This window comes from Phoenix dactylifera, chromosome 8, assembly GCF_009389715.1.
Source record: "Phoenix dactylifera cultivar Barhee BC4 chromosome 8, palm_55x_up_171113_PBpolish2nd_filt_p, whole genome shotgun sequence".
Lineage (NCBI taxonomy): Eukaryota > Viridiplantae > Streptophyta > Magnoliopsida > Arecales > Arecaceae > Phoenix > Phoenix dactylifera.
This window is the reverse complement of record NC_052399.1, coordinates 13630711-13650330: the sequence shown is the minus strand read 5'-3', so window position 1 is coordinate 13650330 and position 19620 is coordinate 13630711. Positions and strand designations below refer to the sequence as shown.

Sequence of the window (19620 nt, the reverse complement as noted above, 5' to 3'; positions counted from 1 at the left end):
CACACAAAGCCATTCGGGCATAGGGCATGCGGTTCCCTGATTTAATCGAAGCCCATGCGTTTCAAATCCGAACAACTCGGATGGAGTCTAAACCTTTTACCACTAGGCTACCACCTTGGTGGCCTATCAGGCGCCTTTCCAACGTATATCGGGTTTGAAAATGTCTCCAGCCCTCTATCAGTTTCCCACCGTCATAGCCCAGGTATCGGCCTTCAAAACCTAGGGCCAAGGCCCATTGGGTCATTTCCTCGGGGATGTTACGGTAGGCCCAGGAGAGAGGGTTCTTGGGAGGTTTCTCTCATCCCCTTGGATGCCTCTCGCTCCCCTCCGTCGATGGCGGTCCTCCACCTCCCCGCCACCGGCCTTCCCTCATTCCCATCGAAACCCTCGTTTCCTATCGGAAGACTCTCCTTCTTTCTTCCATCTTCCCCGGCCAGGCGGTCGCGGCTGGCCGCCTCCGCCTCCTCCTTCTTCTCCGGCGGCGGCCTGCGCTTCTCCGGCGGAGATTCCATGTTCTTCAGGACGAGATGGAGCTTCTCTCGCCACAGGCGCGGTGGGTTGGTTAGAGCCAAAGTCTCGGATTTCTACGCGACGCTGAACGTTAGCCGGAACGCCACGCTCCAGGAGATCAAGAGCGCCTACCGGAATCTCGCTCGCAAGGTTTCTTTCAAACCCTTACAAGATATTGGAAAGATTTTTTGAATAATTCGTCAGGAGTTTTTCTTTGTGGAAATTAGTGTTGCAATTTGTTTCCCGGTTTGCTTGTGATGTTCTGGAAGCAAAAAGTTTGATAAATCTAGGATTTGCAGGCTATAGAATCTGCTGCAACCATTAAAAAAGAAAAGGCTGGTATTGACATGAAAGATTATGGAAGAGGAAGCGTGAATTAGGACGATGATGATGTAAAACCTTGAAAAAAATTCTGAAAAGCTAAAATTATTGGAGTTTATGATTCCTGCCGAAGTAATCATGCCTAAATTAGATGGGACAATACCTCTTATTATGTAATGTTATTTTTTAATAATTTTTATTTTCTTGCTCTTCTTGGGCATCGATATTCAAATATTTTCTTATAGAATAATAATGAAGTTCAAAGCACGTTGCGTTGCATGCTTCTGTTCAAAAATGACATGGTTTTAGCCAATTTTTCCATTGTCAGATGATTGGATTCTTGGGTAATTGTCCAATATTTGTAATCATCAGCCTTTTGCCTCTAAATTGTTTTCCTGTGATCTTCACAACTTGTCCCCTTTGCTAAATCTGATTTCTCTTAAGTTATGAGTTTCAAAGATTGGATCTTTTTGTGCTGTTCCTTTACCTCTATTGGCAAATCCTCCTCTTCAATTTTCTCCAGTATCTCTTAGCCATCCTCTCAAAGATTTTAAACCTGACGCAAGCCAGAAGTTTTCTGTCCTACAAGCTACCCTCTTTAAGGCCTGCATCATCAGGTTGGTCAACAAGAATTGCTGTTTCAGTCCCTCAATTGATCGTCAGATACTTCTATTCAGTGGGGATAATTGGTGGCATAATGATTGGGTGGAGGTCAGAAAATGGAAGGCTAACATAGAAGTATTGAACTTGAGACAGAATAGCACGAAGAGAAAACATGTGTTTTTGTGGTGGTTTCTTCTGAGGAGTGTTTTTTCTCCATTGCATGCAAATTTTTCATGCTCTTAATTTAAGTTAATTAACCTAATGTCCTCTAACTGCTACTCTCTCTCTCTCTCTCTCTCTCTCTCTTCTCTCTCCCTCTCTCCCTCACACACGCACGCTGCCTTTGTATTTTATCATCTTCAGCTGTTAATGTGCTCTATGTTTCATCACAGTATCATCCAGATATGAATAAGAGCCCTGGGGCAGAAGAAAAGTTTAAGGAGATTAGTGCTGCATATGAGGTATCTGTTTTGCTTTACCACTTCTTTTAATATGACAAGCTGGATCCAAAATTTTGCTGGTGCCAAGTTCTTGTGAAGATCCGAATCAGCTTGCTGACTGAAATCATGCCCTTGGTTTTGCTCAATACATGTCTTGCATTTCTGCTCCAGTTTCTTCAGAAAACTGTTATTAGGTTTTAGCGTCACTTGTTAATATGGGACTCAAAAGTAAATTAGTTTGCACCTTGATGATCTATACTGAAACATATGCTATTTGCCAAATAAGAAACTCAATCCTTGATTTCTTATTTCAAGATGTTTGTCATTGCTGCATTTGCATTTTCTTTTTTGCCGTATCATGCTGAATCCCTCCTATAGGTGTTATCAGATGATGAGAAAAGATCTTTATATGATCGCTATGGTGAGGCAGGTTTACAAGGAGAATATGGAGGGGATGGAGTTGGCCCACAAGGGGTAAGATTTTATTTATTTATTTTGTGTTTGTGTGTCTGTGGCTAGTACTTAAATTCTTAGCCTTCTTGTAATTTGATTTACCAATTTCATGGCATCAGATGGTAGTTATGATCACAATACAACCTTTGTAGTCCATTATTAGCAATTTGCAACTTAACCAATCAAAATGAGGTATTTGTCATTTATAATTTGTAGGTAGATCCTTTTGAAGTCTTTAGTGCATTCTTTGGTGATTCAGATGGACTTTTTGGAGACCCTGGAGGAATCCACTTTGATACAAAATTTAATCGCAGCCAGGGACTTGATATTCGGTAAACATTTTATTACTTAGTTGCTATTCACTAGCAACCTGTTGTGATTGTTCTAGGCTCTTTTTGAAAAGAAATTTCTTGAAACTTTTATGAGATTAATAGTTCAAGTATATCTTCTTGCTTTGCCTCTATACTAGAAGTTCTTGAGCAAGTATTGTAGCTCATGAGACTTGGTCTGTTTTTGTGATTTTTAACTTGCCCATCATTGTCTTGCTTTGCAAAAAAAATTCTCTATCCTCTTGCTCTATTCTCTCTCTCTCTCTCTTGCATGATCATTGTAGGATAATCATGTTAATCTATATTTACATATGAATAACTTCATGTACAAGCATTACCCCACCAGGTTATGCTCTATCAAGACTTGAGCAGCTGAAACTAGCCCTCATGAATTGGGCCCATATACATGCCGAGCAACCTTTAAACCAAAAATCAATCATGAAACCTAGGAACTCAAAAGTCATTGGAGAGTGTATAGGCTAGGACTTTCGACAAAATTTAGCATAGTAATGGTCAAAACCAAGGTTCGCAATACCAGCATCAGAGATTGTATCAGCCGGCAATCAGTTTGGCACAGTATAGGTTCGTACCATGTTGTTCCGAGGCATACCAAAACAGGGAGAGGGAGAGGGAGTGGGGGAGAGGGAGAAAGAGAGAGAGAAGGGGACACAAAAAGGGAAAGAGCGAGAAGGAAAGGGAGGGAGGGAGAGAGGAAGGGGGAGAGAGAGTTAGAGGGGGGCTGCCGAAGAGAGGGAGAGGGAGCACCTCTGCCTTAAGCCCTTCGAGGCTTCAACCATCCATCTAGATGCAGTCAAGGGCGAGAAGGGATGTCGGAGAGGGGGACAAGGAGCACCTCCGTTGGGAACCCTTCATGGCTTCGACCACCCATTGGGACGCAGTCACGTGTGTGTGAGAGAGAGAGGCCTACCTTCTCAGCGGCGGCCGGTGTTGAAAGAGAGCAGTGGAGCTAGGGTCCCATCTTCTTAATCTTTGAGAGAGTTCGAGAGAGGCATCAAGGAGGGGAGGGGGGCAAGCAGGAGCTTATATAGGCCGAACTAACCTGATTGGCTGAAGTGTTCTAAGTCAATGTTGGTTCAGTTTGGTATGGGCTGAACCATCCGGTTCAGATCAGTCCGACAAACTATGGTGAAAACTCTTGGGACAAGGGAGAAATTCTTAGGCATGTGTTCTTCAATGATAGATAATAATGAACTACAGAAATTCTTAATAAAGTGTGATATATACAAATTACTGTAGGGGCATAATTGTAAACATTAAAGGAGCACTAACATTTGGCACTAACTAAATTAGATGTTGCATCATATGCTGAAAAATTTAGAGTTTATGCAATTTTTTTTGTCTGAGGTTTTTTTGTCTCAGGCTCTCCAGCTTGCTTAATCCTGATGACTTTTGGGGCTTTTTGGCAGTAATTTCTTAGTAGTGCAAGTTATTTTTGGTATCTAAAACAATTCATCCTTATGCACCTGTATATTTCTCTTGGTAGTGTACTAGTTGGTGCTCTTTTTTAGTCATCAACTCTGATTAATCCTATGGTGGATGTTAGTGTTAAACGTCACTAATCATGAACTTAGATAATACTACAATATCGCCCAATTTCTCTAGTTCAAAAAAAATCAAGCAACAAAAACAAGTGGTTGACTTTAGCAATTCTTTATAAAATCATTCTAAGGATATGGTAAAATGGAGAGAACAAAATTATTTGCATACAAATCATGCTTACTACTTCATAGTGGACGTGAGATTTTCAACTTGAACAGCTCCTCATTCAATTCTTTGAAGTAATTGTTGACAAACCGCTTGAAACCAAAAGCTTAATCTGTTAGGGAATCAATGATGTATATTTTTACCATAGTTCTCCAGGTTGTAATGCTTAAATGACATAAGCATGCTTCAGTAAAACATGTAACACATATGTTCCAACATTCCTTATAGCTCAGGAAGCATTGCTCTATATTTTATGAGTTATGTTGGTCATCCAGTTAAAACTGTGCACTTCTTGATGCTTATCAATTCTCACACTTTATTCTCTAGATGATTGATGGCAACATCTTGGAAACCATAATTTGCTGTTTCACCGGACAGGATGATACCATTTATTTTTTCTCTGAAATATTAGATGGTATAATTTACAACTTTTATCTCTTGCAGTTATGATCTTTCTTTGAGTTTTGAAGAATCAATTTTTGGAGGACGACGGGAACTAAATGTCACTCGCTTTGAAACTTGTGACAATTGTAATGGGACTGGTGCAAAATCTAGCAATTGCATAAAGACATGTACTGAGTGCAAAGGTAGGGGTGGAGTGATGAAAACCCAGAGAACACCGTTTGGAATAGTGTCTCAGGTAAGGTGATTATTGTATTAGAAGACTTCTTGAATTGAAACTAGGCTGAGCATGCCTCATTTTCTTATGTTGCTCTTAGATTCCTTTCCTGATTCTTTACTTGTATCCTAAGTCCTAAGTGGTATTTTCTCTATTTTCATTTGGGTTTATATTTCACGTAACACTATAAAATCTTTAAATTAACTTATTTTAGATGGTAGCTCTGTGGTTTTTGGTGGTCGGAAAAAAAACTTGCTTATCGTTAGGGAAGGCAAATGACCTTTCTTTTTCTTATGTTCACTTGCTTTCTTTTCCTAACATGGAGCATTATTATCAATAAAAATGTTTTGCTAACCAATTAAAACAATATTATCAAGGACAATGTGAACATATGTTTTGTAAATGAATAAAAAATATTTTGTAAATCAGTAATATATGTATCTTATAATTCTCTCTTTATCAAAGGATTAGATTATAATAAAATATGCAATGCCAATAAAACAAACAAGATTAGTATGCACAGTTACTTAGAAATTCTATGCTCTAAAGATGCATTGTATATTGTTGAACCGAAAATAGTGCAAGCAATTTTTATCTCTAAATGAAAACATAGTTCCTTGGTAATCATTAACATTGGCTAGTTCTTTTTTGATGCGGACATCTATGCCTTTTACTCCTCTACAATTGTAGTGTTAAGTACATTGAAATTTTATGAACTTGTTCCTGGATACCCTGAGGTGAAAATTTCAAGCTTTTCTGTTCTTATGTTTTTTACTACGTTTAAAGTTCCACAGCCCCCCCTCCCCCCCCCCCCCCAACCAAAAACACCCCCCCAAAAAAAAGAAGAAGAAAAAATCACGTGGCTCTGTGCCATTATCTATATTGACGGTTTATATGATTTGTAGGTGTCTACTTGCTCAAAATGTGGTGGGGATGGCAAAACAATCACTGATCAGTGCAAAAGCTGTAGTGGTGATGGAAGAGTGCAGACTAAGCGATGTGTCAGAGTAGATATTCCAGCTGGTGTTAATGATGGATATACTGTTCAAGTTCAGGGTGAAGGAAGCATTGATAAGAAAAGGTAAGCATCTGACAATAATCATAATTATGGTAAAGTTTGTTAATCACAACATAAATGCCATCATCACACATTTTTGATATTTGGAGTTTTGAAACTCTTTGACAATTTCATTATACAAGTATGCATCTTCACTGATGTGGTCAGTGTATTTTTCCTAGTTGCTACACCATATGTAAACATATATTAGCCATCCTTTTTCCTAATCACTTTTGTATTTCTCCAATTTATTCAATTAATCTTTTGCCTTGTTTTGTTTGTAAGAAGTAGATGAGCGACTGTTCCTCTACAGCTTTATCATATTAGTATGATTTTCAATGCTGTACCAACTATTGTGGAATTAAATATATAGTCTGAAATCTAAAACTATTGTGGAATTAAAAGTATATAGGGGCTTGGATTACAGCTAGTAGGTAGGCCTTCAATCCCAACAGCTAGCTTTATAGGTTTCATGGTAGGTCTTTCTTGCCTGAATTTGGGTTTTCTAGGAATTGTGGCCCCAATTTCTAGAGAACCCACAACTGTTGACAGCTGGTTGTGAAATCTGCTCAATCCTTATATGGAGCCTTCTTAACATGGAGTTCAGCGCTATAAGTGATACCATATTTGATGGGAAAAGGCTTGGACAAGGACAAGGATCCATACTCATGAGACTAACAAAGGAAAAATTGCAAGGTTTTTGTAGTGAGAGACAAGCAAAGAAATTGTTGCTCGGAGATGAACTTTTAATATTTGAGAGGGGTTGCAATGTATATTTCAGTTTTTCTCATTATTTTTACTTGTTATTTTTATTTTTATGTTTTTATTTGAATGTAGGAGTTTTGAGATATTTCTTAACTCAATTGTTAAATCTAGAAAAGCAAATTTTCTTTGTTGGCACTATCTTGGCTGAGAAGCAAAGGGAGAAAAGCCCTCGTCCATCAATGCATGTGAGAGGTAAAGTTCAATGTTCATCTTGGGGTTGGGGAGGGCTTTTGATTCTCTATGACACCTACTAGACAATAAAAAAAGCATTTCACTTAGCCTAGATTTTCTTACCTTTTGATGAGGTCCCCTCTCCCTTAAGGTCGAGTTGGTCATAGTTCAAAATAAAAAAGTAAGTTATCGTTTCGTTCGGTATATTAGTTCGTTTAGTATTAGGCAAGGTACGCTGAACTAGTACCGGTAGGGGTACTGGTCGCCTATCGGAGCGATACCAGACAGAACCGCCTGGGACAATACTAGTACCGGTGCGAACCGGTTCGGTTCGCACCATACGCAGCGGAAGGCCGGAATCATTTTCCATGCTTGAACCGAACCTGTCAGGGATCGGACCGGTCCGATACGTGCCGGTTCAGCATACCATGGTATTAAGCCTTCATTAAATATGATATATATGAAAAACATTGGCTTTTATCATTTCAACCTATGAGGCAATATATCCTGGGATATCGGCTGGCACGATATCAATAGATCAGCTGAGAATTTTCAAGCTTACTTTTACAACCTTAAATGGGTTGTTTTTGTTACTAATATTAAAATCAATGCCTTAAGATGACAATTGATCTTGATTTTACTGTATTGGCCAATATTTATATATCTCATATCCTATGTTATGGAGGCCTACGTCTCCGAAAATATTGGTCCTTTTTGAATTTTCTCAACCTTCCATCTTACAAAGATAAACAAAGATCTCAGATCATTGTATATCTGCTATCCACTGAGGTGACTGAGATGTCGGGTTCTAAAATTGTTGCAGCGAGTGCTTCATATGAAGAGTAAAGTTACATCTGCTTGGATGTTGTTATACAATCTCTGCCCTATACACATAAATATATTTTTCAATGTAACATTTAAGTAGTTTTTCTTTTAAAAGAAAAACTTTTAGCATTTAAATATTCTATCATGCATATATTCCTTGTCTGGAAATTGTGACCTTGACTCAATTTGCACTGAGGGAACATTATTTTTCTTGGTTATCCATTTGTTCATGAAATACTAAATTCTGTATTTTTTTGATAACTATTTTATTTCTTCTTGTCTGGAATAAGTGTAGATACTCCTAGTTACTGTGGAATTGTATTGATCATCAGGTAATTTATTATGCAGGGGTATAGCTGGTGATCTTTATCTGTTCATTCGTGTAAATGAGAAACCAGGAATTCAGAGGAAGGGTCTTAATTTGTACTCAGATGTCAGTATAGATTACACTGAAGCAATTCTAGGAACTACAGTAAAGGTAACAGTGTCAGCACTCAACATTGCTTCTTTTCTAATTGTTCCAAACCTTCAAAAAGTTGCTTTATATTTTTCATCCTTCTAGCAGCTAATAAAATCCTTTTCAAATCTTATGTCCATTAAATTTTATTTCTAATAAAAAGTAATTAAGACATCCCTCATATGGGATCTAAAAGGAAAGAAGATCCCTTTACCTCTGCCTTCGTAGTAGTTTAGACTGTTGTAGTCTGTCTTTCATCTTTCTGTGAATCTGTTGCTTTTTTTATTGGTTATTAGTATCAGAGTGCTGTGTCAGGCCTGCCAGAAGACAAATCATTGAAGAGTCTGATTGTCTTCTGAAAGGATTCCACATACTGATGTAGTAGAAAACCAGACTGACCCTTAGGCGTGCTTGGCTGGTCAGCTGTCAGTGAAGCTACTTTTGAGTCTGTTGCAACCTTGGTGAGAACCATGCAAAACAATTTATCGTCAGAGATTCATCTTTTTTGAGGACCTGAGGATAGGTATCCCAATCCTACAAATGCATAAAAATGAGTAGCTAATATTGTCTAAATCTAGAATTATTTTTTGAAATAAGGTTACCTATTAAGCTTAAGCCATGGCTAATTTATTAATAACTAATTAGACTGGTTTCCATTGTTCTAGATGTTAACAATATTTTGTTGCTATTTCTTAAGGTTAACTGGAGAAGTTCAATAAAAAAATTTGTCAAATTGATTGGTCAGTTTTGCCATTTAGGAGTAATGTATTTGTTTTTAAGTACCTGTATCAAGTCTGAATGCTAATTCCACATTGATGTATGATTCCTTTTCTTAGAATTTGATACCACTATATAATTAATTAATTTTATTGGTTAAAATAATTTTTCATATGTGCAATGAAAAGTCAAATGCCATCTCAGGTGGAGACAATTCAAGGATACCGAGATCTTCAAATTCCCTCTGGTACACAACCGGGAGAGACACTAAAGCTTTCTAACATGGGAGTTCCAAACATCAAGAGACCTTCAGTTCGAGGTGATCATCATTTTACTGTAAGGGTAGAGATCCCCAAAAATATCAGGTTCAAGTCTCTTTCTTCCTTTTATCACTTTTATGTTAACATTTTAACTTTTATGATAATATTCAATAACTTGTAGCAATGGGTTGCTCAGTAAGTTGCTTATTTTCCATTATCTTTTCCTTGTTTTAACATTACAAAATCCATATGGTAGGTCCTTACAAAGTGAGTTCACTAATACAAATCTTTTCAGATGTTAAGTTTATTGTTAACTTCATGAAAAATGTTGTTCCTTTTATTTTATTGTTTACTGTTTTTCATGTGTTATGATTTACCGTAATTTTGTTGTTTTCCATATGTTATGACTTACCATTAGATTCTATGAAGACCAACAGCAAACGGTACACAATTGTATGATGCACACCATTGTGGCCACCTATTAATACATTGCAGGGAAGGTACATGGTCCGCTTGCTAGTCTGATTATGTATCCATTTTATGGTGCCATATTGACCTGGTATATTGGAGTATAGTTCTATGCTTAACAGCTCAGCCATGATTGTTAAAACACAGCCCGTAGTCCCAAACATTCTGTTCTTTTTTGCGGGTAGTTCATGATGATCTGCAGGCCTATGGAAACCCCAAAACCTGCTTTTGACTTTGGTGAATAATCCAATTATGTGGACATGATAGTGAATTGTGTGGTTTCCATTTGAATTATAATTGAAGTGCTGGCTGGCATGATAGCTTGGCGCAAGGCAGTGCCAATGCATTTTAAGCACTAACAGGGCATGGTACATATTGTGCCATTGCTAGGTTAGTGCGCAATACCTTAATCAACGATTTGAATAGGCAACCAAGTTTTCTTTTTTCTTTCTAAGAGGACACTTCTGTTTCTTTCTTTCTTTCTGGGTTTTGGTCCATGATTATTTTTTTTGGTATATATGGAGGTTTTCGTTTATGTATTTGCATGATATACTATATTTCTATGTCTATTGGCTGATGTTATGGATCTAATTGCATGAATATAGCTAAGAATCCATGGATTTTAGGTGAGAAATGGTTTTCTTCAAAGTTTCCCACCCAAAAAGAGAACATGGTTTGTGTGAAAATAGTATATGATGATTATACAATCCATTTAGGTTTGCTTTTGGGTATTTTATTGCTTGTGGCTGGTCTATACATTCAGAAGCCATTAAAAATTCTGTTACAATAAAAAGAAAATTTCTTATGAAAATAATAAGAATTGAAAAAAAATCTTATGGAAAAATATTGTTTTAATTTTTTGTTTACCATTTTCTTATAAATAGCAAGCTTAGCAACACTTTATAAAGCTTTAGATGTTATCATAGGTAACTACTTAAAAATAGATATTTTTTTATATCATTGTATAACAGACCAAGACTTCATCTAAAAAGACTATCCCACAGGTATTATTTAGATTTTTTAGCTTTGTGCATGTATCCAGGATATGTCCAGTGTATAACCAATGTAGAACTAAATACACTCACGTAGGTCGTAATGCTCTCCCTCCGTTTAAGCTATGGCATCCTCGCCAGGTCAAGGTCCAAATCTAATCAAATCCAATCACAAACACCACAATCATGGTCAGCTCGAAAAAGGGCCTGTGCTATTGTGTCTTCTAGTCTATATGGGTCATGTGTTGGGTTTGCTCTGATATTATTTATAACGATCCAGGATTCGAGATCTAGCTAGTGCATAGCCAATGTGGGACTAAACACACACATGCATGGATCTTTATATACTTTCCTCATTAGAATCCTGGCATCCTTACTAGGCTAATGGTTCAATTCCATTCAAATCCAATCGCAAGCACCAAAAAATCTAATCACAAACACCACGATCAGCCTGTGGTCATTCCAAAAATGCTCATGCCTAGTCTATATGGGCCATATGCCTGGTTTGCTTTAATACCATTTGTAACAATCAAGGACCTCACCGAAAAAGGCTACCATAAAGGTATTATTTAAGTTCTTTAGCCTTATATAAGTATCCAATATTTACCCATGGTATAAATAATGTGGGACTAAACACATGCTCTCACAGGTCCTAATTATTCCCCATTGCTTAAGCATTGGCATTCTAGCTAGCCTAAAGGTCCAAATCCAATCACAAATACCATGATTGTGTTCAGTCCTAAAAGAGCCCATGCTGCAGTGTCCCATATCATGGGTTAAGCCCACTCTGATATTATTTATAGCAATACAAGATCTTACCTAAAAAGGCTAGCCAGAAGATGTTATTTGGATATCTTGCCCTTGTATAAGCACCTAAGATTTGCCCAATGCACAACCAATGGACCCATGGTGAGGCCCTGGGTTGTTGCAAATGGTATCAGAGTAGGCCCGATCCATGTCCTATATGGACTAGGGGATATTGCAGAAGAGTTCTATTTGGGATTGGCCACATGCCGCTCATAATGTTTGTGATTGAATTTGGACATTAGTCTGAGCTTAAATGAGGCGAGTGTGGGAAGAATCATGCAGATGTGTATTTAGTCCCACATTAGTTATGCATTGGGCATATCTTGGGTATATAGGGTCAAGAAACCCAAATAACACTCTTGGCTATTCTTTTTTGGTGAGGTCTTGAATTGTTATATATTGCTATGTTTTAGAAATATACCTATAATTTTAATTTTTGAAAATTGGTGATCTACTTAGTGTTGTCTCATCTTGCCTTTTAAAGTTGCAAAATCTAAGTTGGGATCATATCTTTCTGCTGAATGAAAAACATTGGACTGGAGTCAAGTGTAGTTTTTGTCTTAATCAAGGATCGCCGAACCGGTACCACTGGTTTGGCCTGATTCACGCATCCAAAAATCCAAAAGAATTTGAAACCGGTGCGAACTGGTCGGTTCGCACCAATTCTAGCCGATACCGGCCGGTACCATTTTTTAACACCGAACTGAATCGGTTCGGTACTGGCTGGTTCAATATTCCTTGGTCTTAATTAAGTGGAGCAATTAGGAAATTTTGAAGGGCCGCCATTGATATCACATTGCATATGTTCTAGTTCTTTGCAATCATCAAAATTTATTTGTTCTCATTAATGTAAAAAAAGGATGAATTCAATATGAAATAAGCACTCAAAGCATTAGGAGAACTGTTTTTGGGAATGAGTAGGGGTTCAAATGGCAATGTGGAAACAATCTTTTATATAAAAAATTGGAATAGACTCTAAATTAGGGCTGAAATCGGACCGGATATGGATTGGATACCAGTATATCCATATCCATATTCGTTTTGTTTCATAAATATAGATACAGATATAGATGTTAGTTGGATATAAAAAATTTATATCCATAGTTGTTTTAAATGGATATGGATATAAATCATGAATATAAATACGGATATAAGATTAAACTTTATGACTACAAAATCAAAGATATAAGTAGATGGTAAATCAAGGTAATAGTATGTTAATTTGGTAATTTATTTTCTTTAAAAATTCATAAGTGCTATATAAAATTAAATTGGATTACAAATAGAATCAAATATTTATATAAGAATTGGATAGTTGTCTATCCATATCCATACCCATTTTTCTTCGATAGATATGGATATGGATACAGATATTAATCGGATGCTCAATTTTTTTATCGATATATGGATAGATCCGGATACGAAAACGAATATAGATAGATATATTTCGGTCTACACTCAAAATACTTGAGGGCTCTATAGAACGAAGGAAGAGGAACTAGGTGCAAATTTTAGGCTCTTTTGGTGGGTTTTTGGACCCTATATTTCCTTGAATACCTGGATAGAGAGTGGAAAAAGGGGGGACTAAACTATAGAAATCTTTCTCGATTTAGTAGGTCTTTTATTTTTATTGAAATTCTATTTGAGTAGAAAATATTTGAGTTAAACAGGTTATTTAGTTTTGATATACTCTAAAAAGAAACAAGAATTTTAGGAGTGATCCATGGATGAATAGTTCATAAGATCTCGTGGATGCAACATTCTTTCCAAAAGAAATTCTGATATACTTTAACAGCATCAGAGAGTACTCTAGAAACATAAGCTACAAAGAGGGGCAAGTATGCACGCTACTATTGCATAACAAAGGAAAATTGGAAGTGCGCGCGGGGGGGGGGGGGGGGGGGGGATCCCCCTCTGGTTCCAGAATTGTTTGGTACTTCGCCTCTTTGTTTTTTTCTTAAAAAAATTTGTCGGTCATAAATTTTCTAGTTCATATTCAGTTTTACTTGCTAAATTACGTTTAATGTGCACAGTGATGCGGAGCGCTCACTAGTTGAAGAGTTGGCATCTCTCAGGGCTACTGAGTTTTCATCAATCCGATCGAGAGGTAATTGGTTTTCTCCTCATGAGGGGCTGCCTCATAGTATCTGTTATAACTCTATACATTGTTTTTGTGCATCGTTCTGTAGGGATGCGCAACAATGATATTAAGAAACAGAAAACGAGAAAGAGGCAAAACCATTCTTCACGAAAAAGGACCAAAGATTCCTTGTGGAGCTCTATCAGGAATTTGTTTGGGTATGTTCCTGTTTTATATGATCATATATTTTGCTGCAATCATTCAATGGGATTCATTATATTCTTTGCTTGCAATAACTTTTCCTTAAATGATGTCAAGTATATCAGATACTCTGTTTATGCTTAAATGTCAATTTTCTATTAAATAAACCAAAGGTTGACCTGCAATTTTAACTGCTATATTGTAATTGTTGAATATCATGGGTATGCAAGACTGTTGAATGAAAATAAATGTGTAGACAAGAGAGGAGAAGTTATTTTATTTGAATGCAATATCTTCAAGGAAGTTGGATGGTGGAACGTCGCTGATTTAATATATAAATGATAGTGCAATTTTCACATTTTTTAATTGTGGATGAGGCCAGCAGGTGTAGTCCATGCCATAATTGGTGGGCTATCTTAAAACTGAGCAGCTAGTTGATGCTTTCATATGTAATATGTGTTTAGTGAATCAAAGTGTTGAATTCTTATAAAGCAAAATGAAAGTCTTTAATTTAGCATTATCATTTTTCACAGAATTTGGAAAGGTATTTAGTTTGTAAAAGTAGTATAGGTAGCATATAATTTTTGTTTTAGCAAATTCTTGGAATAAAATCAAGAAGGATTTCGGTGTCTTGAATTTTCTGTGCTTAACATCATTAATAGCTTTCTAACTCGATCATAACTTGTTTTTTTACTAAATGATTGGAGAGATAGATGGAGTAATGGGGTCATGTCCAATAAAATAAAGGCAAGATAATTGAGATAGAGACTGTAATAAGGTGTTTCGACACTGTTACGCGATGCCCACATGCCTTTGACATGTAATGGATGTTTTAAAAGTTAGCAGTAAGCATGACATGGATCAAAATGTTGGATAATATAGAATCCAAGTATATAGAATGCATGTGAGAGAGATACAGCTTTAGTTTAAATCATGGTTTGCGGTGTCGCCCCGTACTATCCGATATAGTGCGTATTGTACCGTACTAGGAGGGGAACTGTACAAAACTTAACTTCAAGTCCGTACAAGCCCTGTATTGCCCGTAACGAGGCTTATTGTCCCATACCGAGGTGTACCGACTTGTATCGAGGCGTACCGATGTGTACCGAGGCGTACCAACCTGTACCAAGGCGTACCGAGATAAAAATTGTGAAAAATGGTTAGAGAGCTAGTTCAGTACAGAGGTGTACCATACCATATCATACCGAACTGAACCGATAAGATATCAATATGGTATCCGATACTGAGATTGCGGACCTTGAGTTGGATGTATGGGAACAAGACTCAGGTTAGTTTAACAAATTTATTTGTAGCTGTTGCAACAATGAGGTGTAGGTGTTGCACGGCCATGTAATTCTTTGGTGCAACAGATAGGAGTTAGAGCATTACTTAACAAAGCTCGGTGGCTAGAGTTAGGTTGTCTCCTAGAAATACTGAGCAAAGATAAGCAAAGAAACTGGTCCTGAAAATGGAAAGAGCAGTCAGCAGAGAGTTAGTGGATATTGGATATTACACTGAGGAGACTTATTATTTGCTTGTTCTTATAAAAGATTAAATGGAGATGAACAAATTCTTAGGAAATTGTGATGGCTACATCTACATGGATCCTTATACTGGTGGATTAAGAAATGATGGATAAGATCTTAGATGTTAAGAAGGTTAAGTAATGGACTGGTAGCTCCTAAGTTGGATTCAGATGAGGAAATCATTGTGGAGAGAGCGCTTCATGTACTACAAGCATGAAGAAAAGTTTAGAAGCTGTTCTGGAAAGAGGTAAATGGACTAATGTAAGAAATTTCAAAGGGAAAAAAGGATACTTGTAAATGGTGGCTTACATTTTCATGCAGGCAGGATAAACTTGAAGAACTTACTGGATAACTTTTTCCTATTTATTTTGCCCATTCTGTCAAACAACATTACTTTTTTGCCAGAGCAGACAAGTTGACATAGGGGTACTTTTTGGCAGTTTCAAGATACTTTCTTCCCATTTATCTCTTCAAGACAACAGAATTTTTCTGAGAAAATGGTGGAATAGACTTACTCCTCATTATTCCTGTGTTTGAACCCCGTTTTTATTCCTCACTTTTGCCTTATCCTGGGCAAATAATTTTCCGCAACCAAATGCAGCTGGAGGATATAGCTATACGATATAAGTTGGTTCCATTCTAGGCCTCTCAGTGACCTATGATATTGCAATAGCAAATACATATTCTAAATGAGAAGTGAATTTTGTTTACCCCATACACGGACATGTGTGTATGTACATATTTAGATATGTACTTACCTATGTATATGTGTGTATGCATGCATGTATTTACATATGTACATATGTATGTATGTATGTATGTATGTATTGGTGTTTCCTAAGAAGAAAACAGAGTTCAATGTGCAAAAGTTCGGTGATATCAATAGAATGCCTAACCACACAGCATTAGGCTGATAGCTCTAGAATGAATGCCCAAGGATAAGGTGATAAAATTTAAGCAAAACAAAATGATGTTTCGTGATATAATATTGGAAAAAATTGGAAATCAAGCCCTGAAAGTCCACCAAGGAAAAGAGAGCATGCTTTCAAGGATATATAAAAACAGATGACTTCGAGGACTTAGAAATGCTAGTCAGCAAGAATATGCAACTTATGATCATGTGTAAGGTACCCTAGGTTTGAAAGAATGTGAGGAAGAAATGTATCTACTAGCGAGGGAGGGAACTTCATATTTTGATAAGATTTTTTTTTGAAGATGTTGAGATTGAACAAAATAAAAGGTTACCTGTAGAGATTCTTAAATAAGGATTCTGTTGCAGATTTTTATTCAAAAGAGATGCAGTTAGAGAGTCTCTAGTTGTCTCTTTATTCAATTAAGACAGTCAAAGTTTTGGTAAGAATAGAAACAGTAGGACATTAGATACCAAGGTTTAAAAAATTCACCATAGAAGTCAGGTTGATGTGATCAGCTAGCTTATTTAACAAGAACTTGAAAACACTTTATTGACTAAAGAGTCTTATGGTACTGCTTCTATAAAGTAAAGATCATGTAGATATCTTCACCAACGGTTGTGGAACTCAATTGATAGCTCACTGTTACATTATGGAAAGAGATGATAATCAATGAAAATAAAAAAATGGTAGCCAATTTAGATTTATGTCAAGAAGTCTAAAATGATGGCTATTATTCTCCCTTTTGCAATTGATATAAAATTCTAAAGAAAGGGGAAAAAAAGAAGGTTTTGGTTTGGAGAAAGTATTTGGTATGCTACCATCGAAGGCCATAAGGAAGAAAGTAATAGGGAATTACTGTCTTAAGTCTTGACTTTTGCTGTTGGCATCTAACTATTAAATAGTAGCGTTTTGAGTCTTAAATTTGAGATGTTCAGTGTGTCTCTCTCTCCTTTGGGAGCTAACATCCATAAACTGGGTGGTTGCTTGTTATTCTTTTATCACCTTAATGACTATAGAGGATTCAAGTTCTGGTCCATTCTGACCATGCTGGGCTGATGCTGGCATTGGGCATGCATGCTGGGCTGATGCTGGCATTGGGCATGCATGCTGCTGCAATACCCTCTGTATCCCAGGGTTATTTTGTGTAGATGATATTGGCTTGGTACTCGTTGATGCTGAGCATTCTTTTTTTTATTTTTCTTTTATTTTTTATAAAAAAAATAAGCATGGGTAAACAACTCTTGTCAACCCTGCATGCATTGCGTCATATGTCAACCTCACTATTGGCACTTAAATTGTGTCAGAATTGATGACCACTTTTCGCTGAACTGATTAAGCAGATGGTCTTACAAGTTTCTGTAGGTTGAAGTTTTCTGCCAAAGGACTTGTGGGTATGGCATGGTCTAGTCTCCTTTGGAAGGATAAAAAATAAATAAAATAAAATAAAACTTTGACAGTTATTGTTATTTTCTAACTTGTACTGTGTATTGAAACATTTAGTGTGCAAACAGCATCAGTTTTCGAAATTTAATATTGCATGCATCATGGCAGCTTTGATGTTCTGTCAAGGGAAAAGTGATCCATAAAGTAGAACTCTGGCTGTAACATGTGTTGAATATTTCGTGCATAAACAGCAGCTATATCTCAAACATAATTTGTAATTTATGCATTGTACGAGTCCTGAGTGATGCTTCAAGACATTGGAGGTGATTCCTAGGACAACATTTGTCATTAGCATGCCATGTACAACTCAATCCCAAAGAAAACAGAAGCATATAAATGCATAATCGGTTGATCTCCTTCTGGGCATCATGATGCAAATCATCAGATTCCTGCAGAATCATTTATATTATTCTCTCATGGAATAATAAACAGCATCTCATTTATGCCAGCAGTTTACGGCTAGATAATTAAGTTCGGTGATTGGAGATTTCCTAGTAACGTTTTTTTTTTTTTCTGATTATTCTAACCATCTCTAATTTTTGCAGAGGAAATCAAACCCGGACAGGGTTTGCATCATTTAGTGTACAACCTTTAGCACCAGCATGGACCCCTGGAGCTGATCCTTCACTTGCGATTTCTTTAAGTGTTGTTGTAGTAACATGCATCTTATCCGTGGTTTGTAGAACTGGTTGCAGTTCATTTTCACGGCAGAGCAATGTGTCTACTCAGGATAGAATGATAAAAGGAAGATGAATATGTTGTCCCTCTGATCATTATAAATATTCTGAATGGGCAGGAATTATCATGCCCAACAGTCTGATCTTTCCCAACTCAGGAGGATAAAGTTTTGATTCTTCCTCTACGACACTCCCAATTTGGCTATATTCTGATCCTAGCAATGAAATTTTTATTCATCTAGAGTTGAAGAGTCCAACTGGCCCTGGAGGAAATGCTTAAGTTGGCCCCCGTGCAAGCCACCTTGCCTATCATCGGGGCCTCCCTATTCTTTACAAAATGGAATACAAAATGATTGTATCGTTTCCATAACTGTAAAAATCAACATGTAACCAATGTCAAAATACGCTGTCCAAAGAGAGAAGGGATGGATGGCAAATGGGTTTACCATTCTGTTCTGTTTTTTCTTGATAACCATGGTAAACATAGCAGTTAGCTGTGAGGTTCCTGTATGTCAAGAATTTTTTTTTTTGGTGTTCTTCTTTTCTATCCACTAAATATGCATGAAATACATGTCTGTATAAATTTGTTGACACTTGCAGATTCATGCATCAAAATTTTCATAACATGTAATAGATGATCTGAATACAATACTGTTATTACTTGTTCTGAACTAGGTTTTGTCCTAGTGGTTAGACCCTTTGTTTAGTGAAGGTTCGATTCTTTGATGGTGAATTCTCAAAAGAAATTATATTTGGATAATTATAATGCCGAATGAGTTTCTCTTTCCTCCTCGCAGAATTAAAAAAAAAAAATTTGAATGCTGATATTGTTTTTTCACCTTACAAACTGATCAGTAAGGATGGAGAGAGGGTTCTCTTTGATTCGATAACTGATAAGAGCAATTATCCTTTTTGAGTCTTGCTGGATGGTCGTTTGTTGTACTCTGAAAAATTAAAGAGCAACCTCACATCTCGAGCATACTTCGTGCATGATTGTTGTAATCTTGCAGTGCATGCAATTTGTGGCCGAGAATTTTAGCTCGCTGCATGTAGGAAGATAATTCAAACACTTGAGAGCATCTCCACGGTGGAGAGGTCAGTTCACTTTTCTTGCCTCCACATTATTTATGTCCGCAAAATATCTTTGGTATTCTCAAAGAAATTAAGAGGCGGCCAATCATGGAGCTGGGGAGTTATGTAATCTCTCAAGTAAACAGCACACGCCAAATGCTGCTGAAGCTCTTATAGATTCCCAATATA

At 36.9% G+C, this 19620-nt stretch overlaps 1 protein-coding gene across 1 annotated transcript; it reads left to right on the top strand.

Moving 5' to 3' along the window:
* The first annotated feature begins 253 nt into the window (after positions 1–253).
* LOC103695837 (chaperone protein DnaJ) lies at positions 254–18943 on the top strand. Its single transcript, XM_008777264.3, has 11 exons — positions 254–660; positions 1827–1895; positions 2253–2348; positions 2544–2659; positions 4826–5021; positions 5906–6081; positions 8167–8296; positions 9197–9357; positions 13553–13626; positions 13709–13817; positions 18229–18943. The coding sequence occupies exons 1-11, from the start codon at positions 334–336 to the stop codon at positions 18434–18436; spliced, it is 1662 nt and encodes a 553-aa protein (XP_008775486.2). The 5' UTR covers positions 254–333; the 3' UTR covers positions 18437–18943.
* The last annotated feature ends 677 nt before the right edge of the window (positions 18944–19620 follow it).

Excerpts from the sequence above, each read along its gene's own strand:
- LOC103695837 (XM_008777264.3), top strand. The coding sequence starts at position 334 with ATGGCGGTCCTCCACCTCCCCGCCACCGGCCTTCCCTCATTCCCATCG. Across the intron at positions 1,896-2,252 it reads AGATTAGTGCTGCATATGAG|GTGTTATCAGATGATGAGAA; the intron begins GTATCTGTTTTG and ends TCCCTCCTATAG. Across the intron at positions 13,627-13,708 it reads TTCATCAATCCGATCGAGAG|GGATGCGCAACAATGATATT; the intron begins GTAATTGGTTTT and ends ATCGTTCTGTAG.